Source organism: Pieris napi, chromosome 18, assembly GCF_905475465.1.
Source record: "Pieris napi chromosome 18, ilPieNapi1.2, whole genome shotgun sequence".
Lineage (NCBI taxonomy): Eukaryota > Metazoa > Arthropoda > Insecta > Lepidoptera > Pieridae > Pieris > Pieris napi.
Window position 1 is genome coordinate 9,791,200 of NC_062251.1, and position 16,723 is coordinate 9,807,922.

General features: G+C 34.7%; 1 protein-coding gene across 1 annotated transcript; it reads left to right on the forward strand.

Moving 5' to 3' along the window:
• Window positions 1–220: 220 nt before the first annotated feature.
• LOC125058818 (endocuticle structural glycoprotein SgAbd-1-like) lies at window positions 221–16,388 on the forward strand. Its single transcript, XM_047662967.1, has 4 exons — window positions 221–407; window positions 13,100–13,196; window positions 14,668–14,774; window positions 16,072–16,388. The coding sequence occupies exons 1-4, from the start codon at window positions 381–383 to the stop codon at window positions 16,132–16,134; spliced, it is 294 nt and encodes a 97-aa protein (XP_047518923.1). The 5' UTR covers window positions 221–380; the 3' UTR covers window positions 16,135–16,388.
• Window positions 16,389–16,723: the final 335 nt, after the last annotated feature.

The following is a 16,723-nucleotide window of genomic DNA, read 5'->3' on the forward strand; positions in this document are numbered from 1 at the left end:
CGATATATAAAGGACACGATAATTATCTACATACCATACATAGAAAAATTATTGCGAATTTCTTTTAGAAGCTATTACCAAACGTGAACGGATTATGTTTTTCACGTCAATTACATATATAAACAAACTGTTACAAATGTATGGTTATATAATAATTGTTAAGTCGATAATTTAGAAATCAAGTTGCATTCACTGAATTACAAAACGGCTAGAGGTTCAAACATTCTAACTTTTAACAGTTTACTTAGAGACTCATTTTGACACGCACCTTTTTAAATTAGCTTCAAATAATGTCATATGTCAATAAAGCGCGCGAAGTTTAATCGACATACAAATATAGAACTTGACGAAGGAGGTTTAGTGCTGTGCTAATTATCACTATGAAGGTTTTATTTGCTTTGTTAATGGTGAGTCGAATTTGTTATGTAAAATAATTAAGAAACCTTAGGCCAAAACCAAGAAATGTAGTGTCGTTTTCTAGGTTTCATATTAATAATAGAAAGCCTTTATTTATCTTATTTACATACAATATACAAGTAAGACAAAAATATAATATTTTATTATTCTATGATGCGGCCCCCCATCCAGGAGAAGGGCTTTTTTTTAAAAGTAAAAAAAAAAGTAAAGTAAGGTTTTGTTTTACCGCAAATACTATTACTTTTCTGTTTGTCACTTAGTTTAGTTCCAATCGTTAGTTATGTTTAAATAATAAGTCATTATCCGTAGATCAGTTAATTTAAAATATCCTGTTTGTTACGGACTTTTAAGTTATTTATTAGTGACTGACACGGCATCATACACATTACACCTGTGCAAAGTAAAAACCTCCAAATACTGCGAAACGACTCGACAAATTGTTAGGAAATTTAACAAATTTTTGGTAGGTCGGAATTTTTTAATGCTAAGTAATAACAGTGATCTCGAAGTTTTAATATATGTTTTAATGAGTAGATTAATTATGCTACTACCAAATTAACGCAGGTACCGCGGAGAACGACCAAATAATAATTTTCATTTAAATAAATAATAATTAGCGTTACGACACTATGAGACACACTTTTAGTGGGATACTGAGCAAACGAGCAGGTTATGAATGAAACTGTGCTGCTCATCTACCCGCCCATAGACAGTTGATTACGGGCTCCAGAAATGTACTACAGGGCGTAGCCCTAGAGATTCGCAGTGCATTTTCCGTTTTATGTAAATAAATATACCTTTCGTCATACAGGGAATTAACATACTAGTAGTAAATTTTTAAAATCGGTTATTGATTTTTATGACCACATACAAATCGTTGTGGATTCATTTTAGTATTTGTTAGTATCATACGAGACAACTATGTGGAAAGGACCAAGGGGAAGAAGAAGAGGACTATCAAAAAAAATGTGGATAGAAGAAGCGGTAGCAGGAAACGAATGGAGAAAGAAGACATGGCTACAGATATTTGGAAAAAGCTGGAAAAACCCGTGAAGGGGTTCCCGATCCATTAATGAAAGGATACAGTAGAAGGAAGCTAAGATATTAGGATAACAAGAAAAAAATTATATAACAAATCTAAGCTATATATTCTTTGAACTCATATTTCGTATTGATAGGAATTAAAGTTCTGATCAATACGCCAAAATTTTCTTAATAAATGAAGGTCGTACGATGCTGCGTTTTTAAGCTACATAGTTGTAATTTTTTTATTGAAGTTATACTTCTTTTGGCGCGTTACCCATCACAATAAACCGACACCCTGAAGTTAGCTAGTTACTGTCGTTTTTTCTACAAACGTAGAATAAGGCGAAAGATAAATTTTTTGAAAAGATTTTTATCTTGTTAGAGTATGACTTCTAACGCGTGTACATACGTACACACACGTTTTTTTCTTCATTTTACAAGGTTCCCTAAACACCAGCCTTAAAGGTAGACACTGGCAAATGATATAGTACCTGTTCTTTTTTAATATTTTTTAGGGGGTGTTAATTGACAACGCAGCGATACCACCGGCAGACGTGGTCCTTAATATTCCTTATCGTATAATTGTCCCCATTAAATCTGCCACACAAGCAAATCATGTAGACATTTTTCTCGCAAGCTATTTGTAATGCTTGGAAACAGTGGCGGATTTACATATTTTCAAGGTAAAGGCTGTGAAGTTTTTGCCGCCTTTTCCAACAATTTCGTTAATCGAAAAATATAATATGATTTTTGAGCACAAACACACAAACTATGCAGTTTGCAGCCTCAAACCGGTAGTAGAAATGATATGTTTGGGTTGATAGGGGGAAGATGGAAATATAATTTTCTGCAATTTCATTATTTCCACTCGTACAAAACTGAGAGCGCAGAGGTCGTTTACTGGCTGGGAGCGGCGAATTATCTGTTTATTCTATAATATTGAAGTTTGCTACACTGAATGTACAATATTAGAGGGTAAGTCATCAAGGAATTTTGCCGACCGTAACGGTTACCCAAAAAATTCGACGGCGTGTGTCAGGCACTGGAGGCTGATCACCTACTTGCCTATTAGATTTCAAAATGATCATGAAACAGATTCAGAAACCTGAGGCCCAAAGAGGTTGTTGTGCCACTGATTTTTTGACGTGACAACGTCTTATAATTCGATGGAGCCGGCTGCACGCACGAAAAAACATGACTCATGCGGCGTTACCTCGCTCTGAGGCGTTACCTCGCTCTGAGGCGTTACCTCGCTCTGAGGCGTTCCATTTAAAATTGACATAATTGTATTTATGCGTACAAATAAATGAAACTTGATCAATTCAATTGTGATTTCCATTTACCTCCTTCTCTATATCCATACAAAATACCTATCAAACAAATAAAATTTTTTTTTTTTTTTGAAAAATGCAACCATCCCATAAATATTTTTTTGACGTTGTCACGTTCAACTATCGTCAGTAAACCGACTTTACAGACAACCGATTTTTTTTTAATTGGAAATTAAATGCGCTTTTATTATTGTTGTCATACATCTTCAATATATTGACCAATCTATTAAGGAAGGCTACATAATATAATACGCGTTACCGCTGACTCAGCCATTATATAAGCCTCAGCCTTGTCTAATTCAATCAATTACTTAGTTACACAATATAGCTTTTAGTTTATCTTTCTATCTTTAGAATATCTTAATTCTTAGAATAGGTTTTTGACATACTTATGTTTTTAATTCATTGCCTATAAATATGATGATGATGATGATGATATTGAACTTCCAATGGGGCATAGGGCAGGCAAATATAGTCATTCCTTTTTCCCGAAGGGGCAGGGACAGTAGCTTGACATTCACCATGTACTTGTACCTGGTCCCTTCTCTAGTACGTCTTGAGTTTGGTCCAGGTATGTACAAAAAAACTTACCCAACCCGATAACCTTGACTATACCATAGTTAAAACCATAGTTAAAAACAGATAAAAAATAAAAGTGTGTGTGTGTCAGCTACGACGCACGATTGGAGTTTCTCCTTACGAACGATAAAATGGCGATAATGTTCTGTGGCTGTCGACCATATTTTCATACTAATGGTGCGCTTAAGGTGCGCTTACACGGGCAATTAAAATTGCTCAATTCCAGTCAATACTCGTCAATTATGACGTCACGACTACATCAAGCAATTTACGGCAACGGCAACAAGCATCAATACTGCGCAATACAATATTGAGCGATATGGCACAACTTCATCAACTAGGCAATACTGTCATACACGAGCATTTCAGTATTCGCTCGCTATGGACGACATTCTTCTTGCTGCGGCGGCTTGTAGCGCTTTTTTTATTATTAATCAAAAACAAAAAAGAAAGAAAAGGAAAAGGCGTCTGGTGCGTTAAATCTGGGTGCGATCGTTTTTGGCAAAGAGGCCGCAATTTTCATTGTGAAAATAAAATTAAACAATTAAAGAAAAAAAAATTAATTAATTAAATTTTTAATTTATTATTTTTTTTAAGTTTTCTTTAATTCTTTAATTTAATTGTTTTTTTTTTTTCAAGAATTAGATAATATATTATTCAAAAACTTTACTAGAATGTCACGAACATACTTTGAATTACTTTTGAATAAAGTAATTAGAAATTATTATTATTTAGACCTCTCGCTGTCCCCGCGGAAGCAAGACGGCAAGCCGCAAAACAAACAAGTGCGAATGAGACATATACAAAAATTGCTAGGAATTTCCAAGTCCATTGGATATTCGTCAATTCGTATCTGCGACATTGAGCGATATGAAATATCTGGAGCAATTAGAAGCAATATCGCCGAAATAATTTATTGAAATTTATTGAATTTATTGAAATTGCTCCATTAATTGCTCCAGATCGGTCCATTCGTATCGCCGAGCAATTATTGCCCTCGTGTAAGCGCACCATTAAAAAAAAACAATTAAATTAAAGAATTAAAGAAAAATTAAAAAAATAATAAATTAAAAATTTAATTAATTAATTATTTTTTTCTTTAATTGTTTAATTTTATTTTCACAATGAAAATTGCGGCCTTTTTGCCAAAAACGATCGCACCCAGATTTGACGCACCAGACGCCTTTTCCTTTTCTTTCTTTTTTGTTTTTGATTAATAATAAAAAAAGCGCTACAAGCCGCCGCAGCAAGAAGAATGTCGTCCATAGCGAGCGAATACTGAAATGCTCGTGTATGACAGTATTGCCTAGTTGATGAAGTTGTGCCATATCGCTCAATATTGTATTGCGCAGTATTGATGCTTGTTGCCGTTGCCGTAAATTGCTTGATGTAGTCGTGACGTCATAATTGACGAGTATTGACTGGAATTGAGCAATTTTAATTGCCCGTGTAAGTTATATATTATTATATTAAGTCATATATTCTTACCACCTTAAAGGTGGTAAGAATATATGTTTTTATAATATAAATGTTTGTAGTAGTAAAAAAACGTACCTACATCATCTATGCCCAAATAGGATTTTCTTTCTGTGACCAAAGTTACCTTTATAGTAAGAGAAGAATAAGTATGAACAATCTTTTTAGTTTTAATTTCACTGACCATTACTATTGACAAAACTCTATGGCACGCTAGACAATCTACTTTTATTTTTTACACCTGTCAACACTGACAATGTTGTAACGTGGCTGTCAAAACGTGAATTCAAAATAGAAAAGTCTGTGTAATGTATTCCATCTAATTCTTTTACACGTTCAATCCTACAGATATATATGTTTGTCTCTTTCTACATAACGCCTCAACTTTTCGTGTTACACTTGATTTTACTCCTCATAAAATTTCCGTACCGGGCCTTATAACTCAAATCGTTTCTTAAGGAGTAAACTCTATATGTTTGTCTCTTTCTACATAACGCCTCAACTTTTCGTGTTACACTTGATTTTACTCCTCATAAAATTTCCGTACCGGGCCTTATAACTCAAATCGTTTCTTAAGGAGTAAACTCTATATGTGTGTCTCTTTCTACATAACGCCTCAACTTTTCGTGTTTCTACATAACGCCTCAACCTTTCGTGTTACACTTGATTTTACTCCTCATAAAATTTCCGTACCGGGCCTTATAACTCAAATCGTTTCTTAAGGAGTAAACTCTATATGTTTGTCTCTTTCTACATAACGCCTCAACTTTTCGTGTTTCTACATAACGCCTCAACCTTTCGTGTTACACTTGATTTTACTCCTCATAAAATTTCCGTACCGGGCCTTATAACTCAAATCGTTTCTTAAGGAGTAAACTCTATATGTTTGTCTCTTTCTACATAACGCCTCAACTTTTCGTGTTACACTTGATTTTACTCCTCATAAAATTTCCGTACCGGGCCTTATAACTCAAATCGTTTCTTAAGGAGTAAACTCTATATGTGTGTCTCTTTCTACATAACGCCTCAACTTTTCGTGTTTCTACATAACGCCTCAACCTTTCGTGTTACACTTGATTTTACTCCTCATAAAATTTCCGTACCGGGCCTTATAACTCAAATCGTTTCTTAAGGAGTAAACTCTATATGTTTGTCTCTTTCTACATAACGCCTCAACTTTTCGTGTTTCTACATAACGCCTCAACCTTTCGTGTTACACTTGATTTTACTCCTCATAAAATTTCCGTACCGGGCCTTATAACTCAAATCGTTTCTTAAGGAGTAAACTCTATATGTTTGTCTCTTTCTACATAACGCCTCAACTTTTCGTGTTTCTACATAACGCCTCAACCTTTCGTGTTACACTTGATTTTACTCCTCATAAAATTTCCGTACCGGGCCTTATAACTCAAATCGTTTCTTAAGGAGTAAACTCTATATGTGTGTCTCTTTCTACATAACGCCTCAACTTTTCGTGTTTCTACATAACGCCTCAACCTTTCGTGTTACACTTGATTTTACTCCTCATAAAATTTCCGTACCGGGCCTTATAACTCAAATCGTTTCTTAAGGAGTAAACTCTATATGTTTGTCTCTTTCTACATAACGCCTCAACTTTTCGTGTTACACTTGATTTTACTCCTCATAAAATTTCCGTACCGGGCCTTATAACTCAAATCGTTTCTTAAGGAGTAAACTCTATATGTTTGTCTCTTTCTACATAACGCCTCAACTTTTCGTGTTTCTACATAACGCCTCAACCTTTCGTGTTACACTTGATTTTACTCCTCATAAAATTTCCGTACCGGGCCTTATAACTCAAATCGTTTCTTAAGGAGTAAACTCTATATGTTTGTCTCTTTCTACATAACGCCTCAACTTTTCGTGTTTCTACATAACGCCTCAACCTTTCGTGTTACACTTGATTTTACTCCTCATAAAATTTCCGTACCGGGCCTTATAACTCAAATCGTTTCTTAAGGAGTAAACTCTATATGTTTGTCTCTTTCTACATAACGCCTCAACTTTTCGTGTTACACTTGATTTTACTCCTCATAAAATTTCCGTACCGGGCCTTATAACTCAAATCGTTTCTTAAGGAGTAAACTCTATATGTTTGTCTCTTTCTACATAACGCCTCAACCTTTCGTGTTACACTTGATTTTACTCCTCATAAAATTTCCGTACCGGGCCTTATAACTCAAATCGTTTCTTAAGGAGTAAACTCTATATGTGTGTCTCTTTCTACATAACGCCTCAACTTTTCGTGTTTCTACATAACGCCTCAACCTTTCGTGTTACACTTGATTTTACTCCTCATAAAATTTCCGTACCGGGCCTTATAACTCAAATCGTTTCTTAAGGAGTAAACTCTATATGTTTGTCTCTTTCTACATAACGCCTCAACTTTTCGTGTTACACTTGATTTTACTCCTCATAAAATTTCCGTACCGGGCCTTATAACTCAAATCGTTTCTTAAGGAGTAAACTCTATATGTTTGTCTCTTTCTACATAACGCCTCAACTTTTCGTGTTTCTACATAACGCCTCAACCTTTCGTGTTACACTTGATTTTACTCCTCATAAAATTTCCGTACCGGGCCTTATAACTCAAATCGTTTCTTAAGGAGTAAACTCTATATGTTTGTCTCTTTCTACATAACGCCTCAACTTTTCGTGTTACACTTGATTTTACTCCTCATAAAATTTCCGTACCGGGCCTTATAACTCAAATCGTTTCTTAAGGAGTAAACTCGAAAAACTAGAACAAATTCAAAAAGTTTGACTGTAGCCACCTTTAATACTGGCATTTTTCGCTGTATAGCGATACTTATTCGTTGAGGAAAGCACCGGCTCTGGGGTCACAGGTGCTATCTACCAGGCGCCAACTTAAATCTTTAATTAGCGCCTGTGACCTTGAACCCCACCGCTCAAGACTCTCATATCCAAACGGAACAAAATCTAAGTTGGAAAATTTATTGCATTTTAATTGTGATACTGAATAAGTTTCGCGTATACCGCTCATCTTCTTCAACTTCTATACTCAATTCTTTTCAATCCGAAAACCCCTTCTTATCTCAAATATCACTTCAAATTCTTAGGTCCTTCTAACTATATGTTACGCTCTTCTAATAGATGTTTATTGGAAATTCCATCTCACACTTCATCCTTCTTAGGGAATTCATTCACGATCTCCGCCATTAAGTTGTGGAATACGCTGCCCGACTCCGTACGATTGGCTACCTCTCTTTCATCTTTTAAAACTCTTCTGTATAATCATTTCTTAACCTTATCCTATCCTGATCAATCGTGACTTGTATAAATCTTATGTTTCCTTTTACATCACTATTTGCTGTCCATGTATTTGTAAGATTAGCTTTTAAGTTTTTAGTCTGTTGTTAATATTTTTTTTTTGTATTACTTTAGATTAAGGTACTATGTATATATATATATATATTTTAGATAACATTTGTTTCTGCACTTCTCGCACGCATCATGTTTCTTTTTTTTTAGTTTTTCTCTTTAACTAGGGTTGCCTGGAAGAGATCGCTTATTAGCGATAAGGCCGCCCGTTGCATCCCTTATAATTTTTTTGTATTGTGTTTCATTCTTTGTTTTTTGCAACGAAGTGTAAATAAATAAAATAAAAAATATACCACAATTCAAGTTTCGCGTAATCTTTGAACATTTTACAAATGTACGTAACCTTTACGATTGACGTGAAGCGCACTCGAAAATGTGAAGTGGGAATTTAATTGCGTTTGACCTAGAATCATTTTTATAAACAGCTTAAAAAAAGCTTAAGTGTGCGAAACACAGAGGTCGTAGGTTCGAATCACGTGCATCCACGTCTCTTACTTACAGTTGAGATCTAACTTATCCTACTATTATTATAAACACGAAAGTTTGTAAGTATGGATGGATGTTTTTTACTCTTTCACGTAAAAATTACTGAATGGATTTTAATGAAACTATACAATAATATAGCTTAAACATCAGAATAACACATAACGATGGAAATGTTTATCTCATGTGTAAGCCATTATAGGCAAAATAGTGAACCATAACTACAATAAAAATAGATGATTTATTTCAAAATTTGGTGAAATGAAAATCGCGTGAAGGGCAGGACGAAAGTTCACTGTTACATTTTTGATTTTTGAAAGGGTATAATTTTTATTGTTATTTTCGTGTGTTTAGTTCTATTTTAGTAAGAGTTGGATCTGTCAAAGATCTTGGAGTTATATTTGACAGCAAACTTCTCTTTAATCTGCATATTGAGAGCATCATTAATAAAGCCACGAAAGCGTTAGGTTTTATTATAAGAATCTCATCCGACTTTCAGGAAATTAAAACCATTAAAATATTATATTGCTCTTTCGTTCGTAGTTACCTCGAATATGCCTCACAGGTATGGAACCCAATATACAACATTTATATAGACCGCCTTGAAAGTATACAAAGAAAATTTTTAAGGTACATTCAATTTAAATCTAACTGTTACCTGCCTGACTATCATACACGCTGCAAAAAATTTCATATTTTGCCTTTAGCTGAGCGTAGAAAAATATCGGACATAACGTTCCTAGTGTCTTTATTTAATGGTGCGGCTGAGTTGCCAGAACTGTTATCCAGGGTGGGCCTGTACGCACCATCATTGTTTCTGCGCGGACCAAATTTATTGTACGTCCCCATAGCAAGAACTACATACAGAAAAAATTCTTACCTATTGCGAGCATGTCGTTCTTTTAATGTGGCATATCGGGAGCTTAATTTGGATTTGTTCTGCACAAGTGTTACTGCAACGAAGAAAGCCCTTTGTGATCGATACTTTGAGATTTAGATTTTAATATAGCCTTGAGAGTTTTTTGAGTATTGGTGTGTAATGATGTGATAATGTGTAAGTGTGGAAACTGGTAATTGACCGTCATCAAGTTAATTGTATATTATTGAACCTTTTTTAGCTGTAAGTTTCCCTAAAATTGTAAAATAAAATAAAATTATGTAAGCTTTTAAATAAATACACAAAATTTCTTTAAACAGTTGCACAACGAGTGACTTAAACAATTCGTTATGCAAATTCAAAAACAATGCGACCATCTGTAGGTGTGTGGACATAAAAAGCAAAGCATTCGGCATTAACCTTTGACCTCACGCAGCGATTTCACAATGTCATTGTAAAGTTAAAGATATAATAATCCTATTTAAATATAATAAAGATTTTTCTTAATAATAAATAATGTATTTGATAAAACTTTCGAAATGTCAAACATACCTAATTTAAATCGATATGACGGTTAGTTTCCGCGTTATTTGTTGACAAACATACATATAAAATTCAAAAATCATTTAATCATATGGGTAAAACATTGTACACTTATGATTTGTCAGTAAAGAAATACATATTAATGCTTCTAATTTTACATTTAGTGCCAGTTCTCAAATCAAGGGCGTAGAACGGAAGAGAAGAACTGGCAATAAACTCTCCGCCACTCTTTTTAATCGCCATGATTTTTTTTTGTTATACAGAGCGTACCAGTTCCTAAAAGGCCGGCAACGCACTTGCAAAAATTCTGGCAGTGTCCATCGGGGTTGATATCACTTAACATCACGTGAGCCTCCTGCCCGTTTGCCTCCAGCCCTGCGATTCTGTAACTCACTTGTCGAACTCACACAGCGGTTTTCGCATCGGCGGTCGCTCTCAAATCATTCGTGAAGCAGTCATTTTATGATTTGGCATTCTCATAAACAATAAACTACAAGCTCCCACCTTTTCAGAATCGCAGGGCTGTACTATAAAAAAAAATACACATATTCCTTCCTCCTCCTAAGCTAAAAGCTTGGGCCTATTTCAAAATATCGAATTGTAACTAAACTTGTAGTCGGTTAAATTATACAGAAATATGCAAATATATATTTTTATTGTCTATCTATATTAAATTATTATCTTCAATCTGTACTTGTATTGTTAATAAATTGCTAAATTATTCAAGAATTATTGAATTGTTAGCTAGCAATCCGGTTTCGATTTGGACAAATAAAAGACAATAGAGCGTTAGGGAATTTATGAATCGTACATTCGACTATATTTTCCTATGATAAAAATAAAGCTCGTGAAAGAGACGAGTGGAACATATATATATTATATATTACATATATATATTTAGTTACAATGTATGTTATCGGTTAGTTTATTGGTAATCATAAAAATCAAATATACAGAATTTAAAATTTTCCTAACATACATAGTTCCTAATAATAATAAAAAATTACGCTGGCAGCATTTCCTCGCTGTATTGCGATACTTATTCGTTGAGCAAGGATAGTACCAGCTCTGCCCTGCGATTCTGTAACTCACTTTTCGAACTCACACAGCGGTTTTCGCATCGGCGGTCGCTCTCAAATCAGTCGTGAAGCAGTCATTTTATGATTTGGCATTCTGAAAAGGTGGGAGCTTGTAGTTTATTGTTTATCAGAATGCCAAATCATAAAATGACTGCTTCACGACTGATTTGAGAGCGACCGCCGATGCGAAAACCGCTGTGTGAGTTCGAAAAGTGAGTTACAGAATCGCAGGGCTGGAGTCACCGGTACTATCTACTAGGCGCCAACTTAAACTTTAATTAGCGCGTGTGCATTTGAACGCCACGGCCCAAGAGTTTCTACTTCAAAGGGAACTAAATAGCAGTTTAAGGAGTTCTTATATTTGTTCATTATTTTCCGCCTGCTCTGCGGCTGCCCCAGCTTTTTTGCTAGTCTGAGGGAGGTGAGCTGGGGCAAACGTGTCCACACACGTAGCATCCCATACCAAAGCCCGTCTCATCTTCCAAGGGATTAACGACATCCCATCCGGTTGCTTGCCATCGTCTCTTGCAATGCCTGTTGGCTCCAAAATGGCTGGATCATTGACGGAGGCAAGAGAGCGGCGTATAATGTCGTTGAGCGATGCGTGACGAGAAAAACTAGCTGTACTCTTTTGACAATGGAGGCCATAGTGTCGAAGTCTACTTTCTTCAAAGCCACAGGGAGTCAAGGACACTTATGGGGATAGTTATCGGTTAGATTCAAATTATGTAAATGTATTTGGTTAGCGTTTTATTATTTGGTAACCGTTCTTTTAGCTCAGGATCAATTCAATTCAATTTCAAAAATTCTTTATTTTGTTTCACAAAAATTTATAGTGCTACATATCCAGTGTACATTATTTCCTGGAATGTAACAAGCTTACAACTAGACACGTCTTTATAGCTATTTTGCTTTTTTAAAAACTTATAAAATTTATAAAACTAAAGTTATAATGTTACGAAAGGTTTTAAATTAACAAACAATTTTTAACAATGAGTTAAACTACCTGGTAATTATGCAATCTTTAGATGAGATTTAGCTCAGGATCGAATGATCTGGGTACACTGTTGCACACGAGCCAAAGCCAAGTGAGCACAGTTTTTTTATGGATTACCTTGAAGAAATCTTGATGTATTTAATATAACTGCTTTTTTAAGGAAAACAGATTGGTTAAATACACATTTATTACACACTAAACACCATTTGTAAACCTGAAGTCTAATTAGATCTGTACAGCTCTTGAGTGGAATCTTCAGTGCTGGTTTACTACTAATAAAATAACAGAGAAATGGGAATTTATTTAGTAGTTTCGAGTGCTTTTTAGTGTGTGATGTTGTCCCCTCAGACCTATTGTTTTATCTAATAAATAAAGTTAGTCTTTTGAAAATTTCATTTATTTAAATCTATATAATATATAAAAGAAAGTCGTGTTTGTTACAACACTTATAACTCGAGAACGGCTGGACCGATTGCCATGGTTTTTGATTTGTTGGATTTGTTTCCGTCCCGAATAGCAGAAAAAACAATAAAATATCGGATAAGTTATCGAATAACAATAAATTAATTAATTTTACGAATGCAAAAACCATATGGTGCCATCTGTTGACAAAACTACGCATCATTTTACGTCGAATTCGTGTCAGTTCAAGAAATTCCGATGTTGGATATCAGAAAGTGCTTAACATGCAGTATCGCCATATTGACGCTAGAGAGAAGATGCCTAATGTGTAAAACTGCCATTCTTCTTTCGCAATGGCAAGCAATAAAACATTGCTGTATTTGCAAAAAGTTGTATTAATGTAATACTTAGCATTAATGAAATCCTAAAATAAGTTAAATTAAAGTAACAACGATATTATAAGGTTGTAGGGCGGAACGAAGTTAGCCAGGTCAGCTAGTTATTCATAGAATTTTATGTGTTTCAGTTGACATTAGTGACGCAGTCGCAAGGAGAAGTGATAGTACGAAACGATTTTGACACTCCAGGCGCAGATGGGTCCTACCGATGGGCGTTTCAGACAGGTAATAACTTTTTTATAGCACAAACATTAAAAAATGGGTAATAGAAAACGTTAATAATAGACAACTAAATACAGTATTTACAATTTTCTTAACTTACATAGTAATAATAATATATGAAAATCAAAACAAAAACAAAAAAGTGTTTTCTTTCAATGTGTTAAAGTTATGTTAATAAAAGACAATACTAGATTAAAAGAAATTTAAAAAGTTTGGTCCCTGCGATAGTATCTTTGATGCTGGCGTTTCCTCGCTGTATTGCGAAACTAATACGTTGAGCGAGGAAAGCACCAGCTCTGGGATCACCGGTACTATCTACCAGGCGCCAACTTGTAACGTCACTCCATGTAACATCAAACCTCGTAAAGCGTCGAAATCATTCGGCTTTCGTTGGTTTAGCTTGTCTTTCATACAATGATAAACTCTTCATAGCATTACACCCACTCGCAGTAACGAGAAGTGACAACAATTAAATAATAAACTCGACTGCCGGCATCATACGTACCGAACTTTCTAAGAAATCCTTTCTTTCGTTTACACGTGATTGCTTGCACGTGATTTATCACGAAGATGCCTTAATATCGCAAAATAATGAATAAAACAAGTAAAAAATACAACATAATTACTGGTGCAGCAAAAGACGTCGGGCGAAAATAACAGACTATGTATACGCAATAGCGATCAAATAAGAATTTTTTTTATGGATCATCTAAAATTTTCAATTGTCAAAATATACACTCTATATAACGACGCTCAAGGGTCTGTCCCTTGAGCGACGTTATATAGAGTGACACTGTAGTTTGTTCTAGCGTTACTAATTACTATTGCTATAGGCTGTTTAGACATATGGTATATTAAAGTAATAGAACAGCCCTGCGATTCTGTAACTCACTTTTCGAACTTTCACAGCGGATTTCGCATCGACGGTCGCTCTCAAATCAGTCGTGAAGCAGTCATTTTATGATTTGGCATTCTAAAAAGGTGGGAGCTTGTAGTTTATTGATTATTAGAATGCCAAATCATAAAATGACTGCTTCACGACTGATTTGAGAGCGACCGCCGATGCGAAAACCGCTGTGTGAGTACGAAAAGTGAGTTACAGAATCGCAGGGCAGGATCGGTTTTATAGATTTCCCTATCGAAGGCAAAATACCCAATTACAGAAGAATTGAGTAAGTCTCGGTACTCTGTAAAACTATTATTATATAAATAAAAAGTAATACATTTATGGACTTGTAGTTTAATTAGTACGAGTATAACAACATGACACGATATTCTTCAAAAGTATTAGTCATCTTGAAAGGTAGTGTTGCCAACTTAATTTATATAACATTTTCTACAGACTATATCCAACAAGAACCAATAGATTTTAATGATTCATTCATCAAATCATCTAACATCAAAACTTTGGCGTAACTCCTTAAATCTTCCTTTCACCATGTCGCAAACTTGAACTTTCCTATTGACCTTCCAGATGGTGGTATATACCACGAGCAGCGAGGGTCTCTCCAGCCAGCTGCCTCCGGAGTACCAGCTCTGGTTGTTGAAGGACAGTACCAGTACACCGCTCCAGATGGACAGGTTATTTACAATCCGATTTCAGACTGATCCGATTCTACGATTCGTATAGTTTACTACACGTATTTTTTAGTAACACATACCCACATGAAATAGAGATAGAGAAATATCATATAGATATATGTACAGATACATCAAAGTCAAACCATTTATTTCAATTAGGCTTATTAAAAAAGCACTCTAGAAAATTAAAGGCAAGGTTAGAAATATTTAAAAAAAATGACTAGTTGCCCCTTCCAAAAGGTAGTTCCATGTGGAGAAAAATTGGTAAGAAACTCCATACTCACTCTTAAAATAGTTTTTACAATATTTTATATACATTGATTTGATAATTATATGTGAAGACCAGGTATCGAGAATAAAAAAAAAGGGTGCGTGTACTTACGTACGCGCGTAAGAAGTTATACATCTTTGGCATTATTAAAAATAGTTTTTGATTGCATGCAAATAATTAATTACAATCAAATAATCAAAGACTGGAAAAGGAGTCATTATAGTCAATAAAGTTCAGTTTACATTTGAAAAATTAAATAATTAAATAGGTATTTATTATTATTCTCTTACATTAAGTGTAACATAAATTGAATTATTATTCGAATGTTGTTTTTAAATTATGTTCAATGCCGTAGCATCTTCATTCTGTTAATTTTGTGTCACGGTTCGCGCGCATTGTAAAATTTCACTCTCATCTTTCATAACGCGCCTAAAGAAGTATAACTTCAAAAACTACTACACTAAAATAAAATAAGCTCATAGTGATATGATACGGACATTCAAAATTCGACTTTATAGTTCGCAATTTTTAATTTCACTCTTAGAGTAGTAGGAAATACCATCTAGCGTATTACTTGTGTGCTGCAAGTAGAATTGGCCACAGTTAGCTTAGCATCTATAGCGACCCCATCATTCTACTGCTACTGCGAAACGCTCTTTAAAGTTAAGTTAAAGTTATTTCCACTGCTAAGGATATATAAAACTTCTCGACCTTAGACACTAGGGCTTTAGGCCAATCAGTCAGTGCTTATTGATCGAGGATACTCTCTTTAGGTCGGAAGAAGATCAGCACATATCCTTCCGACAAATACGTATTGGATTTGATATAATAGTGATATGAGAGTATACACAATAAATACCCCTTAAAAATACCCCTGAACCACCCTAAATTTGGGAGAAAATCCCCCAAGTTGGCGTCACTGGTGCGTGTTAATCTACTTAATTCCTTTGAGAATACCCTTTTAGCGATAATATAGAATAAGTCGAGTACTCTCGAATATAAATATTAACAATTTTTATTTTACAGTTGATCCACGTATTCTACCGAGCAGATGAAAATGGATTCCAGCCAAAACTTAGTAAGCAATAATAGATGACCGCCATTTTTTGCATCTGTATAGTGTCAAGTTCAGATTGTCGTTTATGTCAAATGTCAAAATGGAAGTCTGTAATCGTTTGATTTTCTTTTAAACCGGTTCGTTATTATTTTGAAATGTGATAAATTACGAAATGTATCATATGTGGCTGGCAGGCTAAATTTAAAAATATATTCTTTATAATTTAAATATATAAAATTCAACTATAGAACCGATCATCATTTTGGTAAACATTTAAAAATACTATTTTAAATCGCAATCAATCTTTAAAAAAAATTTATAACTGCGAGCATACGGGCAGGAGGCTCATCTGATGTTAAGTGCTACCGCTGCTTATGGACAAATATGAGAGACATTGCCAGAAGGCTCGCAAGTGCGTTTCCGGCCTTTTAAGAATTGGTACGCTCTTTTATTGAACGACCTAAGTAACGAATGTAACAGACGAAAGAATTTAGTACGTTATTTACATTAATTGAATTATAGAAATTAAGTGAATATTATTTTATTGAAATTGTATGGGAAAGTTATATTTCCGCTTGTGACGTCACTATTTCCATACAAATTGGATGGGAGAGCGGGTCA